The following is a 27,140-nucleotide window of genomic DNA, read 5'->3' on the forward strand; positions in this document are numbered from 1 at the left end:
AGTGAATCGACGAGGAACAGAGATGAATCATGTTCAGTATCTGAGGCCTCAAATGGAAATGTTTATTACAGCTGCGGTTTGTCTTTGGTCACCGAGTCAAACTTGCTTTAAACGTATTGCTTTAAATTGTAACGTATAACTCGCAGCAATCATTTGACCTAGATTATAATTTTTGCATCTGACAGAAAACACAAACACCCTGACGTTACGCTGACTCATGTAAAACCACAGGTTTATGTTGTTTGAGATGATGCTGAACCCCGCAGAGCTGTTACATTGATCTGCTCTCAGTATGAGTCATCGGTGATGTTTGTGTATTTTGGATGACACGAGTGACGTCACAGGCGGAGAGGGGGATGTGACATGACAGCGAGGGGTCTGTCTGTGGAGGTCTGACGGATGCTGGGACTGAAAACATCTCCTGTCGTATAACCCGACAGAACAGACAAAAACAAGACAAAGGTCACATCTGTGATCAGCGGCTGCAGCTTGCCGTGCTTAGAGATCGAGTTATGAAATGATCACTGGATCATGCAAATGAAGAAATGCTTTACACTGAAGGTTGAGGCACTAAAGAATGCAGATGTTTCCTGTAGATATGGGTGAAAGATTTCAAACGTAGCTTGTCCTAAAAAAATATCAAACTCTACAGAAACGGAGATATGAGAAGGCGGCTCCGACCAAAGCAGCTTTTCTTCCATTCGTGACATTTAGCAAACGTTTAAAGCATTTTTTTTAATTCCACAGGAAACAGAGAAACACAAGGATACAAATGACAAAATTAAACAGGAAATCACGACTAAGCAACAACAACGTGGAACAAACAAACTAAACAAAAGTAAATCATGACAACAGCGACTTTTGGTTTAAATACGACTGAAAGTCTGTTTTAAATTTTTGGTTCTTATATCATCAATCATTAAAATAACAAGAGATTACATCATCTTCAAACAAATGGTGTAGAAAATGATCGAGGTATTGAAAATGTTGACAACCCTAATCATTACCCTCTATGGTCTTGAAACTCATAAACAGTCATCAATATGAATTCCAGTCTGTTTCATAAGTTCAAAACACCAATTTCATTAGCATTGTTATTACTTATTCCTCCCTCTAGCATTTTTAATTTCCTTTCTTTTCCTTCATCTGCCTCAAATCTCAACTCCTATCAATCATTTAGCATCTACTCACAGCATCATGGTAAACTTTATTGTTTGTCTCTGTACTGTGTCTTAGGCCCCGTGTCCAACCGGAAGGTCGAGGGTTCGATCCCCTACTGGGCAACATGTCCGATGTGTCCTTGGGCAAGACACTTAACCCTGAATTGCTCCCGCTGCTAAGGTGGCGGTGTATGAATGGGATTAGTTACTTCTGATGGATGATACTATATAGTGACCTCTACCATCAGTGTGTGAATGTGTAGGTGTGACATGTGGTGTAAAAGCACTTTGAGTAGTCGGAAGACTAGAAAAGCGCTTCATAAGCTCAAGTCCATTTACCATTTACCTAGTGTTAGAGCCATTTGTGTGTTCAGTATGTATGTGTGCTCTGTGGTAGTTCCTTGTGCTCACAGTAGGGGGCACATTCACTTTGGTGTTGGGAAGGTTACAAGTAGAAGAAGAGTTAATCACGGACAGGTGAGCAGCCCATCGTGAGAGGCACACAGTTTTTGACCGCTGTTAAAATGTATCGTGAATGGAACATTTATCCTGGCTTTGTTTTACATTCAAGTTATAATGGAATAAGTGTATGTAAACGACCAGAACATGTATTGTAAACGAACGATTCAGATAAACCCGTTTGAGTGTGACAGCACGGAGTTGATTGAATTATTGCCACGAAACACGGAAACAACGCGTCAATTAAGTACGGTAGGCTATCAGCCCCTCAGTGGCTCAAACTTTTGAAAAGCAAGATCAAGCCACTACACCTAGTGTTTTTTTCTGAGCGCCAGAGTCTTTTGATTTGTTTTCAATGAGTAGAGAGCGTTCGCAGCAGCAGGCGTGGAGAAAAAGCTCTGCATTTCTTTTGCGGCCGCTGCGAGCGCTCAAGTTGAAAATCTTTCAACTTTTCAGAAAGGCGCTGTTGACGTCACCGGCGCTCTTTTCCAAATGTTTGATATTCCCTGTAGGTTTTGCCGCCTCCAGATCGTGTCTTCGTGTCTCATCCGGTGAAAACGATCTCAAATATAAAACATGCCTTAAAAAGTAACGGAGCAGTGTCGCTCATACAGCGGCCGTTGTCAACAGACTGTTGTCATAGAGACCGGGCAGACGTGTAGCGCTAGGTGGACACGGGGGCCTTAGTGTGTCTCCCTTTAATAATAATAATAATGCATTTTATTTATAAGCGCTTTTTTAAAAACTCAAAGACACTTTACAATGGTTAAAACATAAAGAATAGCACAGAAGGACAGACTAACGGACATCGCAGTATTACAAACAAATCATCAAGATAACAACATAAAGGTAAACTACAGAAGACAGAAAACACATCACAGTCATACATTAAAAGCTTGTTTAAAGAGGTGAGTTTTGATAAGTGATTTGAAAGTAGGAGGGTCGGTGCAGTGTTGAATGTGTGTGGGGAGTGAGTTCCAGAGGGAGGGTTCTTTGGTTGTCTTTAATGTCCCTTGGTCTCCTGTCATGTTATATCATCACCAATAAAAAGAAAAAAGTAATACGCTTGAATGAGCTTTTAGAAACTCCAACAACGTTTTAATCTACTTATTCCCCATCTTGCTATTCTTATACTTATTCTGTGCTGTGTTTGCACTTTTTAAAATGTGTCTTTTTATTGTTTCTTCAATAAATGTCCGCTTATTAAAAACATGAAAAAGGTAACGCTAACTTTATATGTACCCCTAGGTAGATGTGGATCACAGTGAGTGAGTATAGCCTACAAATAGAGTTTAACATAATGTGATAAATATAACAGACATAACCACAAACCAGTTTGAGCAGGGTGTGAGCACATTTGATATTTTTAACATCTGACTCTCTAACGGTCTTATAAACTGAAAAATGACTAATATGTCTATGTTTAAAGGACAAAATAAAGAGGAAGTGAATACTAAACAGAGATGCTCGTGTTCAGACGGGCTTATCTTCTTCAGACAGACGTTTCCTATCTTTCCCAGTGGCCCCTTTCCTGCTTACGACGTCACCAAACATCCCTGCAGGCATCGTTTCACTGAGATGGGACAGGAAGATCCCAAAGTTTCCAAATGTGGAGCCAAAATGTAAATGTAGACTAGCTGTACGTTTTCATATGATGCAGAGTCTGAACAAGGGGAAACATGGAAGTAAAGATAACTCTGAAGAACTCTGAGGTGAATTTTAGAGAAGAAGAAAACAAAGAACACAGCACGCAGCGTTTTCTACACATGTCACCTTTGAAGCTCATAAAACAAAGCGTGGAGCAATAACAGTGACAGCAGGGACGTGAGGGGGCGTCGCATTCACAGGTTCACTCTGTGCGTGTTCAAACATCGACCCACATTCCTTCTTAATCAGAGAAGATGTTTTGTTTTTAAGGGAGGTGTTTGTGACTTGAGAGTTTACTCCCACAGAGGAGGGTAGTCCAATGCAGAAGTGACACTGAGCAGAGAGGAAATGTGAATGAGAGAGCGAGAGAGAGATTTGACACTCAGAGTTTACTAACTGTTAACCGATAAGAGCAATGGGGCGACATCTTTTATTTCTCCTTGTTTTGGTCCTCTGTCTGAGTGTTACACTTCAAAAGAAAGGTAAGAGATTCTTTTTTAATACTTCTTTATGTTATTTAAAAAATGACCAATCATTTAAACTCGCTCTGACAATGCTGACTGTGTCGTTTTATCAATTTATCAATGTTGAAACTGCGTAGTATTTGCTGACAGCTCTGAGGGCTTTAATCAATAACAGTACGCTTCAACCTGCACACTGGTGATTCACTGATTCACTATTACACCTAACACATTCTGTACATATGACACATTTAGTTTCATCATTAGAATTTAAACCTCAGGACTGATGGTTGGACAAAAACAAGGGATCTGATGGTGTAATTATTAAAATGTCAGTAAATTGCTTGAGGAAATGATGAACATTTAATCAATAATGAAAGTTTGTTTAGTCTGAAGTTCAGTGACTGTGTACCATTACAAGTTTATACTCAGTTATGGAAAAATAAATCAAATCTTTTAATTACAAGAAATTCCAGCATTCAAATTCCAGTTCATTTAATATAAGAAATAAACATGTTTCACTTTAAACACAATTTAATAGTAAAAGAAAAATGAACCAGCAGAATAAAACGTTTGTTAAAGGCAGGGTTGGTAATTTCCTCCAGATCCACTTTTTGAAGATTTCGGTTGAAATTGTCTTCAGGTCCTGACAGAAATTAATAACTCATGTTCTCTGAAAGATGAACGGAGAAAATCCATCACCTTGAGCAGTTTGTAATCCTGTAAAAAAACGTCGACCAATGTCTGCCAAGAGGTACCAATCTGATGAACCAATCACACGCCTCCCTGTTACCCTGCTCGTTCACTACCCCGTGCGTAAACTATCCCACACTCAAAGAGCGTCACCGATGACGGAGTTTATACTGTGAGTTTGTCGACGGCCGTTGTGAGTAGTGAAATAGTCGTGTTTATGTGACATGAATATGATAATGTTTAGTGTTTTCTTACCGCTGAATGAGACGACGTAGTTTCTACACAATGTAAACGATGAGCTGAGGTCCGCTTCTGGAGAAACGGCGCTCGTTCATGTAAGTGAGGGGGCGTGGCTTTTGAGGGAGCACAGAGGGGAGGGGGGTTGGTGTGCAGACGGAGCACTGAGGGAATGCTACTTTCAAAATCATGCCAGTTTTGGAAAATGACCAACCCTGCCTTTAACTGTGCTTCGGGCTGAACTTGCAAAGTAACTAAAATTGTTGAATAAATAAAGTGGAGTAAAACGTCCGAGTTTCTCAGATATCATTCTCACGTGCAGAAATGATCCTGAACTTTTGCATTTTGTTGTTTTTCTTGCAGGGAAAAAGAAGAATAAAGGGCACAGGAAGAATGAGATTTCTGTCGTCGAGCCCAGAACTTTTAAAGGCAAGCCGGACCATCAGGGCATATTTATTGTCGTCCTAAACGGGACTCAGGCTCCCGTCTCATCTCACTCCCCTCCAGCACTGCGGTCTCTAAGCAACAGCACAAAGGAGTACCTCCTTGGCGCTCTGAGCACGCGGATCATCCCCGTCGTTTACGTTCTAGTCGTCACTGTCGGGGTCCCGGCCAATGTCGGCATCTTGTGCATGCTCGCCACCAAAATCAGAAAAGTGTCGTCGGCCATCCTCTACAGCAGCCTGGCGGTCTCAGACCTCTTCCTCCTCCTCTCCCTATTCTTCAAGGCTCACTACCATCTCCATGGAAACCACTGGGTGCTCGGGGAGGCCGCCTGTCGAATGGTCACGGCCTGTTTCTATGGCAACCTGTACTGCTCGGCCCAGACGCTGGCCTGCATCAGCGTCAAGCGCTACCTGGCCGTGGTGCACCCGTTCATGTACAAAAGACTCCCCAAGAGGATGTACACGGCGTGTGTCAGCCTCGCCGTGTGGGGGGTGTTTGGCGCCGCGGTTGTCCCTGAACTCCTCGTGCAGCAAAGCTATTGGCTCCCCGAGGTGGGCCGCAAAACCTGCCACGATGTCCTACCTCTGGACTACGACTCCCATGTCTACCTGCTTTACTACAACCTGTGTTTAACCTTTTTTGGCCTCCTGGTTCCTCTCGTGGTGACGGTCATTTGCTTCGCCCGGATAATCTGCGAGCTGCAGCGATCGCACAACGATTGGGCGACGTACATCAAGGCCAGCTCTCTGGTGTTTGGCATCTTCCTGCTGTGTTTCACCCCCGCTGGAGTGCTGCACTTCCTCCACTACGTGCGGCTATTTGCGGATGGAACGGAAAGTTTGTACGTCTATTTTCAAGCAGCGGTGTGTCTGTGCTGCGTCCACGCCTGCCTTGACCCCTTCCTCTTTCTGCTCATGTCCAAGTCTGCAGGATCCAGCCTCTACTTCAGGCCTTTTAAAGGCAAAACGTTGAGCATTTCTTTGTGAGAAAGGCCTATAACTGCGACCAAAAAAACTGGCTTTGATTTAGAGTTTGCAGCAGATGAAGAGGGGGGGGGGGGGGGTTCTCTTTGGCTGGAATCCAAAAGAGAAAGCAAAAAGACCTTTTAAGTATTTATGAAAAACAAGCAATATGCAGACATCTTGCTGAAGTGAGCGTGAATCTGTGACAGAGAGAGGGAGTCCTACGATGGTTATCGCGATGCAATGTAAATACTTGTACATAAATATTGAAGATACTGATTTATAATAATGAGAAGTCTTCCTGGTGAAGCATTTGTGTTTGACATGTATAGCTGACAGTGAGTAAACTATGCCTTTCTGTATTCCTCTTATTACATGTTAAGCTGGGATGTCTGCTGATTAAAAAATACTCCAAACTTTGTCCAAACACTTCTGTTTTTTGAAAATGAAGCCAATACGGAAGTCCCCCCCAAAATAGTGTTTAAAAGAAAACTGTTTTGGTTTCTATTGCTCTTTTGTACTTTTCTGGTTGGGGTGGGGCTTTTTTTTTTTATAACCCACTCATTATGATTTTATTAAGGGCAATACCAACAGGTGGGGTGCATTGTTACTGTTTGCCAAGGGACTGACTGCTCCTTATCTGTTAAGAGGTTCTCTGAAAGTTAGGGATAGCGTTTCTTATGTAGGCTACCACCATCCCTTCGAAATGCCTTTTCAACAACCAATAGATTACCCACTAAGACCCCAACCATGTTTTTATTGACTTTTTGTCTATTTGCCAATCCCCACAATTAAGCACTTAACTTTAACAATATGATACTTCCAGATATATTTATCTTTTTCTAAGAGATGTTAACTTTAGCTCTGACCCCCTGAAGAGAGGAACTCACTTAATTGCCCCTGTTACCCCCTCTCTCAGTGAGCGGGAATTTCCTGCCAAGGCGTTGACAGGATGCAGGGTGACACAAAACCAAACCTCAGTGGAAACACACACACATTGAGTTTCCCTGAGATAATTTTAACTGACTTCATCTGCGTGGGAAAAAATAATTCAGAGTCAGTTGATAAAATCGAAATAGACGAGTTATCAGGAGAAAAAATCTAAACTGAAAACTGGAAAGAAAGAAAAACTTGTGTAGGGTTATCGACAGTAACATCTTCAGGTTTGGTCCAGACTCACCTTTTGAGAGTCCACTATAAGATAAGATTTTGAATCTAGTGGAATTTCTTTTTCGTCTATTTCAATGTCTAATTTGAGACTCTTAGCCTGCTTGACTTCACGCCTCATCGTGTTTTTATTGAGGATAATTCTGACATTATGTATAACTTGTGTTGGTTTTCTGGTGGTATGATATGGAAGCCCAAAGTGGCCATGCATCAAACATTTTATTTATTCTGTTTTCCTGCATTAATGAGTACTATCAGGTTGTTTTACGAGATCCGCGCAGCACAACACAAACAGGCCTAACTTAGCTCATTAGTGTGGGCAATGGCAGCATGGCATGTCATGTTCTGGCCAATCACAGTTGTTCCTAGACTGCCATAAAATGATCCTTTTATCACATGAAAACAAGCTCTGTTATCCAGAGATGAAATGGGGAAACAGAAGAAACTCCAAATACATTGTTATCAGGCGGAATGAAGTAAATAAAATGTTTGGCTGCTTGTCTGCTTTGGGCTTCCGTAGAATGATGTCACTGCACTGCTGAATCTTCATATCAAAGTCCACAATGGCAATAAGGATTTTATTGAGTTGAGCCTGAGATGCTGTCATCCCTCTTATAATATTTATACTGACCAATACATCTCCATCAAAGAAAGGACTTTGACATCAGGCACACCCTCCATCTGACTGCTTTGTTTCACCATTGCTCCATTTAAAACAGAAACATGAGTCATGTGTGCTTGTGCTACTTTCACTCTTTCTATCAGCATTTAGCATTTTCCCTTAGCCACATGTAATCACATTTGAGTCAAATTTACAAAGCTTCATCTGCTTTAATTTGGAGCCTGTTGCCTGAATGGGCAAGGACAGATTTAGACATTAAAGGAATAAATCTGTAGAAAGTATAAGATCAATTACAAGAAAATAAAAAGGCAAATAAGAATAATTGGTTACCAAAAAAATTAAAAACATACAAGGGAACACAGATGCATTAAAAGTAAATAGAAGTACAACATGTTTTAATATAAGGACACAAAATCAAGTCCATAAGATTTTAATATTATCAAGAGAATTAGATAGAAAAAATAAATCTGGAAACCAAAAAAATACATTTCAAATAAAAATATAAAATAATTCTACACTGTAAAAATGAAAATGTAAAATTGTCAGACTTAAAACGATATATCAGTAAACTGAACACAGCATATCTAATTGTGTTGCAAACATTATTAAAGTACTTGTCAAAGTTTCTTGTGTAAAGTTGCTGTTATTTATGGGGCGGCTGTGACTCAGAGTCGATCGTCTCACAACAGGAAGGTTGAGGGTTTGATTCCCACAGCTGCAGTAACATGTCCGATGTGTCCTTGTTTAAGACCTTGTGTATGTGTATCAATGGCAGTAGTTACTTCTGATGGTCACTTTACACAGCAACCTCTGCCATCAGTGTGTGAATGTGTAGGTGTGAATGTGTAGGTGTGAATGTGTCGGTGTGAATGTGTCGGTGTGACCTGCGGTGTAAACGCTCTTTGACTTTGGCGCTTGTCACCTTTCCTCTCAAATCTCCTTCAAAACAAACAACGAGCAGTTTAAAGATCATTTAAAGTTAAATAAGGCCCCACACTAGTATTTGAATAACTTCTTAAAAAACCTGACAGACAAACATTTGGAGCCTGTCTTTGTTTATTTTGCATCAATGGCGCCATCTGCTGGTGACAGCGAGTGCAACATGAATGAATAACAAAAAGTCCCACGGCTTTTCAAATGAAACTTTTTATTCAATATGGAGACACCAGAGGAATCCAACTATACACTGCATTCACTTGAGTCTTTCTTATGAAAAATAAATCATATCAAGGACAGGTAATTGTTTTTTTTTTTTTTTTACACACACCTCCACACAGAGATTACACAGCAGAGGTTTTCAAATCTGAAGCTTTTGGCAACTTCAGTCCCCCCTAAGAGTGAATTAACTATAATAACTGGAAAACCCTTCCTGCTGCAGATTTGACCACCCCCTGCTGTTAAACACCATGTACACACAGCCTTCTCACCACTAGCACACGTTCTTACAACAACCTTGAATCTGTCCATAACCAATCTGACGACACACGAGAATGATACATTCACTTTTGACCCGGAAATCACTTCTGTTCCCCCCCCCCCCCTCCCCCACACAGAGGGGAACAGAGAACACACCAAAATGGAAAAAGCACACACAAGAGAAGGACTTCAGTAACAAACATGCAGGATTTCTGTTTGGAAACAGTGAAGTAGAGTTTTGTTCAGCTCAGGTGAAGGTGTTGGAAGCAGAAATAAAGCATGTGACATCAAGAAACCAGAGACATATCTTGAAACAGTTCCCTTTTAGTCAGAATAATAAAGTAGTCTGTAGAAGGAATAGCTGCATGTAGAAGGTCGTGTACTGCACAAATACATCTTCCAGAATAGGAGAATTTAAATTATTGAAATGAACAGTACTGTACTTGTGTGTTTCTTTTTTTTTGTATGATTGAATTTTCTCCAGAAAAGAACAAGTTACAGAGATTATTTTACAAATTCCCTTATGCATGAAACATCGAAACAATTACATCGTAGCAGCAAGAGTCGCATTCATTTAGAGGTTTTAAAGGCTCACTTCACCTAAATCCTAAATCCCCCACCTTCACCCAGAGGACATTCGATGGTTCCTTGACCTTTTTGGGTTCCCCATGAAGGTCCCTTTTGCTGTCATCCTGGCTGGTAGGCATGTTTTCTTTTGGGATTTGGGTGAAATGGTCCTTTAAGCATGGCTTTTAATTTCACTTAAGCACGGGTTTCAAATCCTCCAGGTTCCTTGGTATAGACTTCAACAAAACGTTCAGCGACGATCACTGTATCTAATAAGGGTTTGTCTGGACACACATGTTCAAACTCACACACACACACACACACACACACACACACAGAAGTTCACGCACCCTGCAGTTTCAAGAGATGAGATAAGAAAAAGAAAGCAGGACAGGGCAGCAAAGCTTCCAGCAAGATTTGGAAGAAGAGGCGGGCTTGACAGAGAGAGAGAGAGAGAGAGAGGCACGACATTTGAGAAAGGCCTTTGAGTTTTGGAGGGAGCAGCAGCAAGGCAAGAGGAGATAAAAAACAGAGCAAGAGGACGAGACTGGATGACAGACACAATAAAGAAACCGATACAGAAAGGAGGAAAAAAAAAAAAAACATGGAGGAAAGCAGATAATAACAGCGGAGTATAAATTCTTCTCGACAGATCAGATTGCAAAGGAAAAAGCGAAGCCCTTCATGGTGAGCTCGGCGCCACGGGACGAACACGACACAGACACAAGAGAGGAAGATAGGAAGCATTCAGACACAAGGTTTCCAATTCCCAAAAGTCTCTTACTGTAAAAGCAGAAAATGTAAACTTCTTTTCACTTTAGAAATGTAGCTGCTGAAGTTGCCGGTTTTCACTACTCTACTACATCGTTTAGATTTTTTTTCCTATGGCCTTGTCATTCTTGGAAATTGCTGCAAAAGGTCTGAACTTCACCAACCGTTAGATCACATGTACGGAAACTGAGGACGATCTTAAGTCTACAAACGATAAAGCATATCCTTACAGCAATAAATAACTTAAATAATTTACTTATAATATAAATACAGATACATAAATAATCCTGTTATCAAATGATTTGTTCTTAAAGAAATAGTTCAAAATGTTGTTGAACATTGTCCACTGATTGATTTTCTTACAGAGAAGTTAGACAAGAGTAGGTATACCACTCTTGTTTGTTTGTTTTTAAATAATCTTGTAGCCACAGCTAGCAGCTAGTTAGCTTAGCGTAAAGACTGGAAGAAGAGACACATAGCTAGCCCTGTCAAAATATGTTTTGTTTATTTAGATTTTTACATAATAAAAGGGAATGAAAGCAACACATTGAGATAATAAAGTCCGTAAAATCCTTCATGAAACTCAAACTAATTGTGTTTAATACTAATTTCGTCTGAGCCTGACTTTTGGAGCTATTGTTAGCTTAAGCATCCTAGCCTGATTTTGTGTACCTTTCTGAAAAAAAGGACCAATTGTATCAAATATTAGTAAGAATTGAAGGCGGTAAATCTGCCCGTAATCTTTTCCTTAAGTTAAGTTAAGTTAAATTCTCTTAAGTTTCGTCAAGTTGAGCTAGGGCCTGGCTAGGTGCAAGTTAGTAAAGCCCAACGATATTGGGTATTTGAGATGGATGTTGATTTTAAAGGGGATACGTTTGCTGAAAAACCAATATGGTGGTTGTCATGGTGATCTTATCTCTGAATATAACTATAAATATACACAGATATGGCATTACAAAAAGTGACCAAGAAGCTGTTTTCCAAAACAAACAACTTAATCGTGAATTAAAATGATTTAAGTGTCTGCTTAGCTTTATGGCGATATGTGCTGCAGACAGTGCTGAGAGGATTGTAGTGAATACCAGGTAGTAGGGCCCTCTGCTGGAGACACTCTGTATTGGCATCATTTCTGAATCATCTAAACTAGTATCTGAACTGTATTCTTCGGAGAAAAAAAAATACAATTGGTGCAAAGTGGAAAACGTTCCAATGTTTGTGATGGGCCCATCATCGGCCAATCTCATCTGTTGGACTCTTCAGTTTCTGGTTAAGGACTTAATGAACAAGTTAGCGATTAGCCAGCTGTTTCCCCTCTGATTCCACTCTATAATCTAAACTAAACAGTGGCTAGTTGTATCTTAACTCAGTGCATTTCCTTTAATGTGAGAATATTCCTTTAATCTAAGCATGATTCAGCAGGATTAGGATTGGGACGGTTGTTGGAAGTCCAAACCTTTTGCAGCAGTGACATGTGCATTTGAGTGTTGCATAAGCTGCTGATATACAGAGTTTATTGAAACTATATCTGACTGGTTATTTTGGAAGATATTCCTGTCAGATGATTCAGGCCAGTGGCCATCAGACATTGACACTTCTAACCTTTGATTGTAGTCCAATAACTCTTTATATCTACAGCTCATTTGAAGTTAAACTGCATTTATTTATACAAAGTTATTTATCAGGTATTCTACTCAGAAATAACAGAACACTTGTCCTGTAATGAATGTATGAACAATCTTATTTTTCAAAGCATAATTACAAGAAGACGACTGCAATGCTCGTTTCAGCGATGTTTTCGGTTAAATTATAGACCACAATGGTTCTTCAGTACGCTGAGTGAATACCTGGTAAACAACATACTGCGATGTGTTGAGGTCTACATGAGGACATTGGCTCGTGTGTCTGGCAGCCGGAGGCCCACCAGCCCGCCGCAGACCAGCACAGACGACGCCAGCAGGATGGGGATGGCCTTGGTGATGCCAACCAGTGAGCCAAAGATCAGGTTGCCCATCACCGCTGCCAGCTTACACATCGCGTTGCAGAAGCCAAAACCTGTACCCCTGAAAAACAAGAAGGCAGAGACACAAAAAAGGAGAGGCTCAGATGTTGCTGTTTAGTTTTATTTTTGGGAAATAGTATATTTATTGAGTATATTTTAATGTTTAAAATGTAGATGTTGTAAAGACCGCTTCAATTCAAATCTCCCACATGTAGCCCCCCTTTGAATACCTTAAAATCATGGCAGCTGTCCTAGAGGCCTTGTCATGTTACTCTTGAATAATTGACTGATCTTATTGTCTGAATAAATCTTAAGTGAGAAAGTGACAAAACAACTGCAGAGAACTTTGTCACCCACACTTTTTAAATTACTTTTTTTTTTAACAATTCAGTTGTTTTAGAGAAATAAGAGAAATGGCACGACCACTAGACTGGATCTGACTTGATGTATTACTGACTGAAATCCAATTTACTGCGCTCATGAGATTTAGTCTAGCTTTTATAACAAAGTATTGGAGCAAAGCCTTTTCACAAAAAACATACCATTACTATTGACCATAAGACTCTTGGGCAACAGCTTCAACACGCCAACCTGTCTGTCAGCTGAGCCATGCCCCTAGTTGTGTATTTAAAAAGGAAATAATCTTCAGAAAAGGTAAAGGGGTAATAATGGATTTGAAGTGTCTAAAAATGTCAATTCTGGTTGGCGTTTTTTGTTTTGGATTTGTTTTGTTTTTGAAATTTCAAAAAAATCAGAGAATCGAAAAAGACCAAGTACTTTGAGTTTTCTGTTGTATCTTTCATTACACTGATTTACACAAGTCTGAGTCAAAACTTGGTTTGTTCTATGCAGTAAATATCTTTATTTTTGCTGTAAAAATCGGCATCTACCATGGGGCTTAATGGGGATTCCTTGGCTATTGAGCCCACCCCAAGTGGACACTCTAGGAACTGCAGTTTCTTTACTTCTGCATTTGCTTTATTTTTAAAAACTTAAGGTTGTTGCTTGGATTCATATGTGGATCATTGGTGTGCAGACTTACTATTAAGGCCATCCTTAAAGCACTCATTCCCTTTGATATCATCTAAAAATCCATATTTCTGATAAGGTAAAGATATGAATTCTGTATTCAACTTCAGTTCATTCATAACGGGTAATGTGACTGCAGCACTTACCTCCTGTCTGTCGGGTAGAGCTCAGTAGTGACCACATCCAGTGAGTTCCAGGCAGAGATGCTGAGGCCGTTATAGAGACAGAGCATGAAGATCATCATGGACTCGCTGGTGCCGAACCAGAGGAAGAAGCAACTGATGCCTGACAGCACCATGGAGCCTCCTGCAGGACACAACACGACGTCAAAGAAAGCCTCATTTAATTCCCCAGAGGTCTCTACAAATACTTCAGGAAATGTAGAAACATTATGCATGGCCCCAAGGAAGAAGCAGAGGATATCCTGAATAACCAGAGAGGATATTATACCATACCTAACATGCTGAGGCGTCCGATTTTGTCCATGAGGAGTGCAGAGACGATGTTCCCAGGCAGTACAGCCAATGTCCCGAGGAAATTGACAAAGTAGACCCAGTACGCACTGTAATCATCGTCAAACGTCATCTGACAGCCCGTCTTGTTGTGATGGAAGGAGCTGTTGATTATCCTTGAATTAGTTAATTTGGAGTCATCGATGTCTGTGAAGGTGGGAGACGAGAGTGCAGTTTTAGATTTCTGTTTAAATTATGCATAAGGATGAATTTTCTATCTTTAAGGCTTCTTTTACTGTAAGATCTGAAAATAGCTCATCCGTTTTTTATTCTGTTGTTTCAGATATTGCTGCAGGGACTTAATGCTCTGGATTCTGTTCTTGCTGCTGCTAATGCTAACAGTGCTGCAAATCACAAGGGAAGACGGTTTTTTTATCTTATTGGTAGCCTAAGGACGGACTACAAAATGTCTCCACCTGATGCATGTGTTAAAAAAAAAAAGCCTTGGGCTCAACTTCCAGAGTTTGCAACCCCTTGAATATTTTCAGTATGTAAAGCCCCTGAGATCCTGCTTTGCCCACAGACTTTGAACTGTGAAAAAGTGGCAGAATTTTAAATCACTTTTTGCCACTCAAGGAAAGAGATTAAATATTAATAGAGAACAAAAGTTAAAGACTTCTGCCAGTTGTAGCAGCAGCAGTTTTTGCCAGTCGGGAATTTTTCACTGCAATACCGTGATTAGCCACAGGGTTTAAAGGAAACTAGGCTGCGTCCAAAGCCTCCTGCTGTTTTTAGCAAAGACTGTATAAAAAGATGGACAACTTGACAGCACCACAAAAGTGAAGCCAAAACATTTTGGGCTGTGGCTAAGATGTAAAGTCGGTCGTCTCTCAATCGGAAAGTTGGCTGTTAGATCCCCTGCTCCTGCAGTCACATGGTAGAAGTATCCTTGGACAAGACACTTAACTCCAAGGTGCTCCTGCTGCTTTTTCAGCGGTGTGTGAATGTGTATAAATGGATTTTATTAATGCTGATGGTCACTTTACATAGTCTGACCTGTGGTGTAACAGCCTGTTGAGTCGTCAACAAGCTCAAGTCCATTTATTGTTTACTGATTGACTTCTTCCATTTGATTGTTCAGACGTACATTCTTAACTTCATGCGTGTGCTGCCTGTAGTTTATTCTGTGTAGTTGAAATACCGGTTCCGTCTCTGTCCTGCTAAAGCAAAGGTTTATTAATAAACTCCAGCAGCTGTAGGAGAACCAACCTCCTCCTCTCTCACCTCTGCTCTCCCTCCCTCCGTCTGTCTCTCCTCGTTTGTCTTTATCCTCCGCTCTCTCGAGACTCATTGCCGCCGGCAAAGAGACTGCATTTCCCAGGGGGCATTACCAGCAACCTGACGTGCCCTTACTGTTTCCATGTTCAGCTCTTTTCCTGAGTGCTGTGGGGAAATATTTTTATTTTTTCCACCCGGTGCTCCCACATGGTCTGAATCAGCTGCACTTTCTCTCTGAACATCCTGCCTCTCTTTTTTTTCTTCCTGCCGGTGTTTTTGTCAGCGCCAAAATGATTAGACAGCAGCACGGGCGCTGGGAACAACGGGATGTTTTGAAAGCCTATTGCTGATAGGTTTGTTCCAAATTAATCAGCAAGTAAAAAGAGAAAACTCACTTCAATGTAGCTGCTCAAAGAATCACATTTATGCACATCAGTATCTGGAATTCTAGCAAGCATCTAAAAAACAACACATTGAATAAAAGCCATTATCCCAAGAGTGTTTTTGTAGTTGTATATTTCCATTTTCATGAGTCTGCAGCCCAGACTGGCTCAGTTTCTCTGTTAACCACAGTCGCCTGAGTTCAGAGAGGCAATCTGTGCAGGGCCAGAGAGATCAAGCAGTAATTTAGTGGCATAAAAGCAAAGCCATAAATGCTCCAGCTTTATTCCCCTTTAGCCGGAAGCTCGAACTTCAGACCCAAAATGAACTGTCAGAAAGACACATAGATGCTGAGTGAGACTTATGTGTGAGGTAAAACAGGATTTATGGCTCTGGATGTTTTTTGTAGGTGCAGAGGAGACTCGCCTGTGTTGTAAAAGAAGGAGTCTACGATGGTGCAGTTTGTGAAGGAGGATCCAACGGAGGAGACGTCCTCAAAGTAGCAGTTAATGAAAGACGAGTCGATGAATTTTACCGCCTTGAACTTCATACTTATGAACCTGGAAAGAGGAGGAGAGAAGGTAAGAGATGGAGGCGAGCGGCAAACCTTCGGGGTTGAAAAATGAAGTGTAAAATCCTGCAGTTCGTTGAGTGTCCGCTCGAGGCTGGCTCCAGGAACACAGGAAGTCACATACACACAACTGGCAAAAAAGACGTTTTTACAGCTTAAATTTAAATGTTTACAGCCTGGTACAAAAATCGAAATAGGTCTGATTAGTTATTGTCATCACTGGCACACACTGTACGAGGGGTGAATTTTTTAAAAACGTCTCTGTTTTTATTTTATGAACGATGCGTGTTATCCATAGTGAGGCGCGTAGCTGACATGATTGACAGGTGGGCGCGGTGTAACGGTTTGTAATAAGGCTTAAACCCGCCTCAGCTCCAGCTCTCAGCCTGTCGTTAGGTCGACTGAAAGTTAGGCGGAGACAGGATTTCCAGCATGGCGGCTGCTGCCGATGAGCCTCTGGCGCCCCCTGCTGTAACAGATGGCTGACGTCACTCAGGCTTCGTCAATTAATACATACAGTCTATGGATGGAGGCAGCAGGGGAAGAAATTTAAAGACTTAAAGAGACTAAGAAGCAGCCTTAAAGCTCCTTTGAGGAACTTTTGGTTTGCTTTGATTTTGTCTCCCCCTTGTGGTCAAAGCAGCACTTCTTATCTCTGTGCTGATCTCGTCCTGTCCATGTGTGAGCAGATTTGTCTGGTGAAAACTTTCATCCTGCTGTCTTTAAACAATCTGAGCTCTCATTGAGAGTCCTTGCTGTGACTACAATAATATGATTAAAAATCGAATATTCTAAGTGTGTACAACTGTAAAGATTAACTTCATAGAGTTTACAGACTCTGTTGATGAGCTCTATAATCAGTTGCATGCTGCTCGACACAGTATCGTGCTTTTGGTCGTGATTCAATCTCTTATTAAACGTGCATTCTGGTCTGCAGTGAGGAAGGCAAAGAACAAAAAAACAAATGCATCAATGCATCTTCTCTCTGGCCTTTGTAAAAGAGAGAATCATAACCAGGAGGAGCAGGAAAAGACGTTTGGTGTGTGTGTGTGTGTGTGTGTGTGTGTGTGTGTGTGTGTGTGTGTGTGTGTGTGTGTGTGTGTACGGGTGTGTGTGTGTGTACGGGTGAGATGGAGGAAGAAAGAAGGATGGAAAGAGAAGAGAAAGAGAGATAAGGCTTTTAATTTCCTGGCGGTGCGGGAGATAAAAGGAGGCAGGATTAATATTACCGGCTGCTGTGTGTTGTTTACGGGAATGAAGAATAGTGCTGCAATGCAAAAAAAAGAAGCTTTAACCACAGAACTGTGCACGGGCGGAGGCTCACAGGTTTGGATCACAACGTGTTACATTTAAGTCGTTTTTTAATCCTTTTCTGACTCAGAGAAGAAGAAGAAGAGGAGAGTTTTTGTGTTTTCTGTACCTGTCGTTTACAAAGGCCCCGTTTCTGTGGATCTGGTTCTCCAGGGTGAAGTTGAAGGTGAAGTCTTCGATGCGTTCGTTGTTGTGGATCTTCACTCTGGACGCGTACTCGTCGGCCTGGAGGTGCTTGATGACGTCCGGGAACCAGACGGAGAGTCCGTAAAACCTGCGCACACAAACATCTTCTGTGGATTAAAAACATGACGTCACTGACTCTGAGTCACCGATTGTTATCGCTGACTCTACTTTGCGATGCCGGTCTGTTTGAATTCTTCACAATGTCTGACAAACCATTCATACACATTCAAACGCCGCTGACAAAAGCAGTGGGAGCAACTTTGGGTTAAGTGTCTTGCCCAAGCACACAACAGACATGTGGCTGCAGGAGCTGGGGATTGAACCCCTGACCTTCCGTTTAAGAGCTGACCGACTCTTGAGCCACAGCCGTGTATGATATCAGAGGGAAGTTGACCTTTAGGGTATCTATGCCATCTCTTTATCATGTTATCATTGTAGACATTTGTTTAGAATTATATAGAATAGAATAGATGTTTATTGCCATTTGCACAGGTACAGGACAGGACAGGTACATTGGAATTTTTGTGCGTTTTTCCCTGAGTCAGCTTCTACAAAAAAAAGTTAAAATTATATATAAAATAGAATAGCATTATAAGAAAAAAAAAGAGTATAAAAGTACATAAATACAAAATAAGTTGTAGTAACAGCTAAGTAAATTAAAATAAACTGTACAGAAGTTATACACTGTATTAAAGCAAATATATAATACAAAAGAAATAACAAAGGGGAACACTGTACAATGAAATGAAAATATAAATATGTTTTCTTGTCTCTACTTTCTACATCTCTTACTGCACACATCTTTTTCACATTAATAACATATAATAATATATCACAACTTTGGGGTTTTTTGTGAGAAATTGATTCCATCTAAAAACCTTCAGCTATCCAAAAAGTGAAGACCTTCCCTCCACTTGTTTCCTGAGGTATCACATTTTACAAAAAACAAACTCATAAGGTCAGAAGGTCAGACGACCTGAAAACAGGATGTGGTGAGGATAAAAACACAACCTGAAACAAAGTCTGCTATAATAGAATTTAATAAATTACAGCTTATTTTTTTTGCAGCTTAACACGGCCTCTCTCGTGTCTCCTTTTGAAAGATTCTCCTTAAGGCTAAAACTTTCCGACACATTCGTATTGTATTTCATTAAAGCATGCCAGCTGAAAGAACGCAGAACGACACCTTCTCTCTAATCGCTTCTCTCTTTCCAATCTCACCTGTCGACATTCATCAGGACGACACAAGTGAAGGAGCATCTGCCTCAGTGCTCAACACTTCACTGACACTGTCATTAAGCTGGAGAGTTAACGGTGACTCGGCAAAGTATCGCCGAGGGCGTACTTAACATGAAGGAAGTGGACAAAAATAACATTTAAAAAAAGAGATTGTGATGAAATATCTCACCCAAAGGACAGAGTGAACCAGACGATAGCCAGTTTTATAGTGTTGTCTTTCACCGGGTAGTCGAAGCATTTCATAAAAGTTGACCAGATCTGTTTAAAAAAAAAAGGGAAAAGATTTTTACTCAACTGAAGTAACTCAAAGCAAAAGAACTTGGGACAAGTCAAAGAGAAATAGTATCTTACTCCTCTGAGCTCAGCCTTGATCTTGAAGAGGACCTTGAGAACCGGGTTGGCTGACTCATTCTGCATCTCCACCAGCTCGTCCAGCTGTTTGGGGATTTTGATCCTGTTCACCTGCAGGGGGAGACACTGATCTGTCACCTGCTGAGGGCACTGCAGCACCGAGGAGGATCTGTGTGTGTGTGTGTGTGTGTGTGTGTGTACTCACAGTGAAGACTCTCTCCGGCTCTCCGCGAGCTCGCATGTTGGTGTCATGGATCTGTTTGAGCACCATCCAGGCCTCGTCATGTTTACCCGTCTGTAGATGGACACATACTCAATGTTGCTGTTGCAAACACACACCGGGATCTTATCAGGAGTTAAAACCTGCCGACCTCTTTTCTGGGTTTTAAACTTCAATAATGTTACTCAGGTTTGCTTTGACATGAGGAGGGCAGGGGAGGAGAGGAGAGAGGAGAGGAGAGGAGAGGAGAGGAGAGGAGAGGGGAGAGGAGAGGAGAGGAGAGGAGAGGAGAGGAGAGGAGAGGGGAGGGGAGGAGAGAGGAGGGGAGAGGAGAGGGGAGGAGAGAGGAGGGGAGAGGAGAGGAGAGGAGAGGAGAAATGAGGAGAGGAGAGGAGAGGAGAGGAGAAATGAGGAGAGGAGAGGAGAGGAGAGGAGAGGAGAGGATAGGGGAGGAGAGGAGAGGGGAGGGGAGGAGAAGGGAGGAGAGTAGAGGAGATGAGAGGAGAGGAGGGGATAGGGGAGGAGAGGAGAGGGGAGGAGTGTAGAGGAGAGGAGAGGAGAGGAGAGGAGAGGAGAGGAGAGGAGAGGGGAGAGGAGAGGAGAGGAGAGGAGAGGAGAGGAGAGGGGAGGGGAGGAGAGAGGAGGGGAGAGGAGAGGAGAGGAGAGGAGAAATGAGGAGAGGAGAGGAGAGGAGAGGAGAGGAGAAATGAGGAGAGGAGAGGAGAGGAGAGGAGAGGAGAGGATAGGGGAGGAGAGGAGAGGGGAGGGGAGGAGAAGGGAGGAGAGTAGAGGAGATGAGAGGAGAGGAGGGGATAGGGGAGGAGAGGAGAGGGGAGGAGTGTAGAGGAGAGGAGAGGAGAGGAGAGGAGAAATGAGGAGAGGAGGGGAGGAGAGAAGAGGAGAGGACAGGAGAGGGGAGGAGAGGAGAGGAGAAATGAGGAGAGGAGGGCAGGAGAGAAGAGGAGAGGACAGGAGAGGGGAGGAGAGGAGAGGAGAAATGAGGAGAGGAGAAGTGGGGAAGGAGGAGAGGAGATGAGAGGAGTGGAGGGGAGAGGAGGGATCAAATCGACCTACTAGTCCCACTCAATCTAAAAAATATAAATCATGTATGTGTGTACAAACAATTGACCGGGTTATGACTGAGAAGGAGTACCTTTATTGTCAAACTACATTAATGACCTCCTTTTTCTTAAGACAAACTATTTATCTACTTGGTTTTTCAGCTCATTTTTCAGGAGTACTCATCAAGTAACATCAGTCAGTAGCAAAAAGCATGACCTCATGATTATCACTGAAACATTAAAGGATAAAGAAAAGCGACATTAAGTATGCCTCTGCGATTCTAACCCCAACACACCTTAACACCTCTAGGAAGGTACCACAAAGTTCTGCTTTAACACGAAGATGCTCTGTGATAAATAAACATCAGCACATCTGCTGGCAGGGCAATTTAAAATCACAAAGGTTTTTTTGATATTTTCTCTGATGTCTCTGAGGATCCTTATCAAAGTCATTAACAGTCTATAATCGAGCTGCTGGCATCACAATACTCTGCGTCTCTCTCTCTCTCTCTCTTACCTCCAGGTAGAAGCGGGGGCTCTCAGGCATAAAAGTGAGAGCGACCACAGCAGACACACACGGCAGCGCACACACCACCACAAACACTCTCCAGCTGTGGAACTGGTAGGCCGAGCCCATGCTGAAACTCCAGCCTGCACGGGGTGGGGGGGGGGGGGGGGGGGGGGAGAAAAAAAAAAAGCCACACACATAAAAAGTTCAATCCAGTTACATGAAAGCAGATAAAACATGAATGAACACTCGATTCACTTTTATGAACTTGTTTTTTTTCGTCCCTCGAGGTTAGCTCGGAGGTTTTTATGTTTGAAAAACGTATCGACAAACGTTGATGATGTTTCTCTGCCGCGAGTTTATGAAATTAACCCCGCAGGTCGGCTAACGCCCCGGTGTCAGCGTCCACTGTCCTGCCTTTAATCTCTCTCTCTCTCTCTTTTTGTCTTTTCTTATTCCTCTCTGTCCTTCTCTCACTGGGATCGTTCTTATTAACTCCAGCAGAGATGAGAAAAGGAACTGTTTCTCTCTCTGTGTGAAATATCCTTGGACTAAGTTATTACTGAGGTGTGAATATTTGGTACAACATATCAAGATTCTATGAAGGTTGGATCAACAACAAAGCTCCTACGGTTGTTAATAGAAACACTTTGTTCACTGTCTATGCTGCAGTGTCAGTCTGACTGTATATATTTTTTGGGGGGATTTTTTTTCGAGCTTTTAATGCCTTTATTTGAGATTTGAGACTCAGAAATTGGGGAGAGAGAGAGAGTGGGGAATGACATGCATGGGAAGAAGCCACAGGCTGGATTCAAACCCAGGCCACCCGCTTAGTGGACTACACCCTTCATACATGTCCCCCTTTTGTTCCAGGCTGTAAATGTGTTTATTTTTTGCTGTTAAAATTTTAATTTTTAATATTGAACTAAGGCCGATTCTTTGGCTTTCTGTAGCCAGCCTCAACTGCAGTTTTTTTCCACCTTCACATCGGCTTCATTTTTCTACACTTGAGGTTGCTGCTTGGATTAGAGACGCAGAAGATTGTAAGTCTGAGCATTTCAGCACCACGGAGAGAGACACAGAGACACAGGCGTATTTGATCCTGAGAGGTCTGCGTTTAAAGGCTTTATTCACCAAAAGGGCAGAGGCTGTATGTCAAAAATCATCAGCACAAACACGACTGAAGGAGCTCCTTTTTTTTTTGAGAAAAAACATTTAACAGGAAGAGCAAAGTTTCCAAGGTAACCAAAATCAAGTGTAATTGGGTTTTCTTAGGGTTTGTTCAGAATTGCAAGCCTTTCGATACAAAAAAAGAAGAAGCTAGAAAACACCAAATGACATATTGTATTGACTTTTTTACACTGTGTTGTTTTAATGTCTGTGGTCATCAGTTTCTGGTCAAATTGCTGTTTAAATAAACGCACAAAGAACCTTTTCAGGATCGATTTATAGCCTTATGTGTTTTTTACAAGTCTGCATTACAATCGAAATATAATGTAGTTTAAAACCCTAAAAACTTAAAACATAGTTACTTCCTCCACTGGTAGCTGGAGAGGTGACAAATCACTTCCTGAGTTCTGCCAACGTGCCCTTAAGCAAGCTTCAGAACCCCAAACATGCATAGGTCCTATTTGTAGATGTGTGTATTTCAGGCCTATCTGTGCAAAAAGCAATTATATATAAATATAAAAAAACATAAAAGTGCACATTGTTGATAATGTTAGGGACAGTTTCTGACTTTAATGAGCCTCTTTCTTTACAGCAAAGGATTTTATTGTGTTAAAATAAAAGCACAGGTGTTGCCACTAAACTTAACAATGGCCGCCTGTGTGCTATCCACAACAACAGCTTTGAAACGAGTCCTCTGAGGCCCGTTAGAAAGTTGGGGAAAAGCTCCAGAAAAAACACATGACGCTTTGACTGATCTCTTTAAAAGTCAAATCTTAAATGTCATGCAACTGTTTCAGAAATGATTAGTATAAAAAAAAAAAAAAATGTTCTTTATGAATTAGATTTAAAGCGTTCTTTGAAAAATTGTTTGAGGGAATTTTTGAAGCTTGCAGGTGGTTTGCAGCATTGTTCCCGAGCTTAAGTCTTTTTCTGTGTTGAAGGAAAAAAAAATCTGCTTAATAACAAAAAAAATCTTGAACGTAAGGTTTTTTTCTCCACAGCTGTCCCAGCACACCGTTCATCAACAAGCTGTGAGTAACAACATGTGACGGAGCACTTTAAGTGTGTAATGTTCAGCATCATTCATAGAATCTGTAAACTGTATCACAGAAAGTAGGTTTTTCATGGACAGAGAAGTGTGTGTGTGTTTGTGTATGTGTGTGTGTGTGTGTGTGTGTGTGTGTGTGTGTGTGTGTGTGTGTGTGTGTGTGTGTGTGTGTGTGTGTGTGTGTGTGTGCGCGGCCTGCGGGCCTGCTCCAGCCTGTACCAGTACAAACCTCATTAGGGGGATTATAGCTTTAATGGACTGGAGGGGACGGCTGACTGATTCAGATACTCAGCAAGATTTATGTTCCTACTCTACAGTAAGTGAGCACGGCCGAGACACACACACACACACACACACACACACACACACACACACACACACACACACACACACACATGCATGCTCTGTCCTTGGTTTGTGTTCAGTGCTGTGAAATTATAGAATAAAGGTATGTGCATGAACACACCCATGCAAAGGAATTCATAAAGAATAAAGCAGCTCATGCTGCAACAAATACACGAGGCACAAGATTCACAAAATATACATCGTCTTATATTTTTACCTCTTTTTCCCTTTTTTTCAGTCACACTGTCGTACTCTCCAACTCACCCACAGACTAATATCACCATCGTTTCTGAGGTCACATATAAGGATGCTCAGGAGGGAGGGGCCGGTCAACACAACAACATGACAACAATAAAAAATGAAACCAATAACTGAAGTTTAAAGAAACATTGCGGTGTGGCACATTGGGGCTCCCTCCTCTGGGTTCATGTGCACACCTTAAACTAGGCTGGTACCTGCCATCACTAAGTCCCCTCATGAGGGTTTGGGGGGGGGGGGGGGGGGGGCTGCTGTTGTTGGACCAGACCCCCAAAGAGAAATGATACCTCACCCTCTCCCTCCACCATAACCTCGTACCTTGGCAGTGGAGCTCTGCCGCAAAACATAAACACAACTCCAACTCTTACCTTTCACACCACAACATGAATACACACGTGGACACATCCATAGGCAAAACTTCACACACACAAACTCCCCTTTAAATTCTCTCTAATCCCTCCTAAGACCACCGGATAAAACATACCAGCTCCCTCTTTGCTTTTCTTTCTCTCTTAGTTGTCTTTAATATTTAATCCTGATTGGTTCATATGGTCTTGGCTTGTTGAAGTCTATACTAGTTGATTTTTGGTCTTTACTGTCCTCCTATCTTATTGTTTTGTATCATCTCGAAATAAAAAAAAAAAATGTACCTTTTCTTTTAAACATCACAAAGAAAATGCCACACACATGAGCAGACACACACAAACACACACACACATGCCATTGGTGTTGAATGCTGTGAAATTTTAAAGCAAAGGTATGTGCATGAACACACAGATATCTCACACTGCGACAAAACACACACACACACACACACACACACACACACACACACACACACACACACACACACACACACACAGTCCTTGGCTTGTGTTAAATGCTGTGAAATTGTAAATCAAAGGTATGTGCATGAACACAGCTACAGAAAAGGAATACAGAAAAAAAAGCACCTCACATACAAAGGATGCACAATTTTCTTTTCTTTGAATTTAACTTCTTTTATCTTGGAAAGAGACAAAGTGACACACACACACACACACACACACACACACACACACACACTCAGCTCCCTGGCCTTTGTCCACCAGTCAATGCAAAGAGCACTGCGGCGGAACCTATTACCCACACACCGCTGCGTCCTGCAGAAAAAATGTGTTAGAACACTGGCGTCTAATCAATTGACCTCAATTATGAGCCTCAGCCGGAGCGCTCACACTCGCTCACAAGAATAAAGTTTGTGATGAGAGTAAGAGAGACGCACACATAGATCTGAGCAGAGAGCTTTTGAGATGGGAACTTACGTCTTTAAATACTTTAAACCAGCTATGGTGTCCTTCTGAGCCCGTTGACACACACACTATGGAGGACTAAAATCTATTTTTGATACCTATCGACTAATTATTAAAGGAAAATAACCACAGATGACACAATTATTTGACTTTTTTTGTGTCTCAGAAAATGTGTAAGGTAGGGAGAGCTTCAAACAAAAAAAATAGTCTTTGAGAAAATTGTAGCTTCTAAGTTTGGTTAATTATCCAAACAAAAAATGGATATTGTTTCTGGGTAAAAGATGTTACTCTTAAACCTGCTAATGTGGTTTTATTTTTATTATAGTACTTATTTGCTTGCATGAAATCAAGATCAATGCTTGGAGGCAAATAAGCATCATAAAGATTTTGAGCTTTTAAAAATGTTTCCTAGCCGTGGAAATATAATGTGCATGTGTAGAAAAGGTTTTTGTGCACAAAGATATAATTTAAATGTTCAAATTAAGTCTCCGTTTGCTACACTTTTTCACACATGCACATAATCTATTCTACACTTACAAAAGACCTTGTGCGCTTTCGCAAATTCTATCTGATTATATCACATTTGATCTCATTCAGCACAGGCATGTGGATGTTTACCTGCGAGGAGGACCATCGACAACAATCCAACTCTTCTTCTTTATTGTCTCTGTAACTCATATCAGGATTCAGATTCTCCCCTTAATGGTCGATCAAGTTTTAATTTATTATTTTTAGATTTTCTTTTTGAGACAGTGGATAGAGTTGGACATTAGGAAGGATGAGTGGGGAATGACATGCAGCAAAGGAGCCACAAGTTGGATTTGAACCTGGTCCGCCCTGGTTTTTGTTCACGTCATGATGTGTGTCTGTGTTGATTTCTCTTCATGTGTTATAAGGAAGTTTGTTATCGATCTTGTGACTCACCTCTTGATATAAACACTACCCAGTCGAGGCATTATAGAGTCACACACTCAGGGAATTGTCCCGCGGCAGACACAGGGGAGACCTGATTGGCCGCAGACTCCAGGATCAAACTCCATTATCACTAATCAACATGGGCCTTTAAAACGCCAAACAAAGAGCGCCTCCCTCCTCACTCATCCTCTGCCTTTTATACTGTTTCACTCTGTCGTTTTCTCGTCCTTTCTCTCTTTATCCCCCTTTAGCTGTGTCCCTTCACCTTTCGATTATCCCCGACACAGGCCACATAAATCACCTCTCCTTCCCCCCTCTTGTCCTCCTAATCTCTTCCTCTGCTCCTCTTCTCCTCGTCCACACTGGATTGATTTCATTTCTGCTCGTTTTTGTTCACACACCTCCTTTCTTTTCCTCCTCAAAATACATTACGGGAACATTTTTTCCACCTTTTTCTTTCTTTCATTTTTTTCACATAAAACGTATAGTAAGAGTTTTTTTTCTCTGGAGAGATTGAAGATAGAAACGATAACCCACATGAACCCATCCTTCATGTTGATGCCTCCTGTGTAGGTTGACATACGCTTTTTGTTATTTCTCCTCCCGCTGTTATTGTCGGAGCCTCCGCCCACACCGCCACCTGTTCTGTGTTTGCGAGCGCCCTGCAGGGTCTCCATTTCTAAGTTAAGCCTCACGACTATAGGGAATTGTTTTTTTGCAAAACGTTGCGACGTATGTGCATCACTCCGGTGGGGAGCGTCGTAAAGAGCAGAGCCATTCTGTGGAGTTAATGCCGTTTTTTCTGTTTGCTGTGATATTTAAACTGGTGATGCGAGTGATTCCTGACAGTGGGAAGCTTCAGTTTGGAGGCGGAGTCTGTGAAGCTGATTTATTCAGAGACATTTTAGCCACATTAT

The 27,140-nt window shown here is 41.6% G+C and overlaps 2 protein-coding genes across 2 annotated transcripts in view; one reads left to right on the forward strand and one right to left on the reverse strand.

Moving 5' to 3' along the window:
• Positions 1–3,622: 3,622 nt before the first annotated feature.
• On the forward strand, positions 3,623–6,482 carry LOC132992264 (proteinase-activated receptor 3). The gene is made up of 2 exons (XM_061061467.1): positions 3,623–3,748; positions 5,021–6,482. Exons 1-2 carry the CDS (start codon positions 3,682–3,684, stop codon positions 6,088–6,090), a joined length of 1,137 nt encoding a protein of 378 aa, XP_060917450.1. The 5' UTR covers positions 3,623–3,681; the 3' UTR covers positions 6,091–6,482.
• A 2,501-nt stretch (positions 6,483–8,983) lies between these two features.
• The window catches only part of LOC132992199 (synaptic vesicle glycoprotein 2C-like), a 46,117-nt gene continuing 27,960 nt past the window's right edge, over positions 8,984–27,140 (reverse strand). The window contains exons 5-13 of the mRNA XM_061061383.1: positions 21,205–21,338; positions 19,612–19,701; positions 19,407–19,517; positions 19,225–19,313; positions 17,740–17,904; positions 16,175–16,308; positions 14,093–14,296; positions 13,784–13,943; positions 8,984–12,669 (exon numbers count right to left, since the gene is read on the reverse strand). Coding sequence (XP_060917366.1) covers positions 12,486–12,669; positions 13,784–13,943; positions 14,093–14,296; positions 16,175–16,308; positions 17,740–17,904; positions 19,225–19,313; positions 19,407–19,517; positions 19,612–19,701; positions 21,205–21,338 — 1,271 coding nt within the window. The 3' untranslated portion in view covers positions 8,984–12,485. The remainder of the gene's footprint in view (positions 12,670–13,783; positions 13,944–14,092; positions 14,297–16,174; positions 16,309–17,739; positions 17,905–19,224; positions 19,314–19,406; positions 19,518–19,611; positions 19,702–21,204; positions 21,339–27,140) is intronic.

This window comes from Labrus mixtus, chromosome 17 (genome assembly GCF_963584025.1).
Source record: "Labrus mixtus chromosome 17, fLabMix1.1, whole genome shotgun sequence".
NCBI classification, from domain to species: Eukaryota; Metazoa; Chordata; class Actinopteri; order Labriformes; family Labridae; genus Labrus; species Labrus mixtus.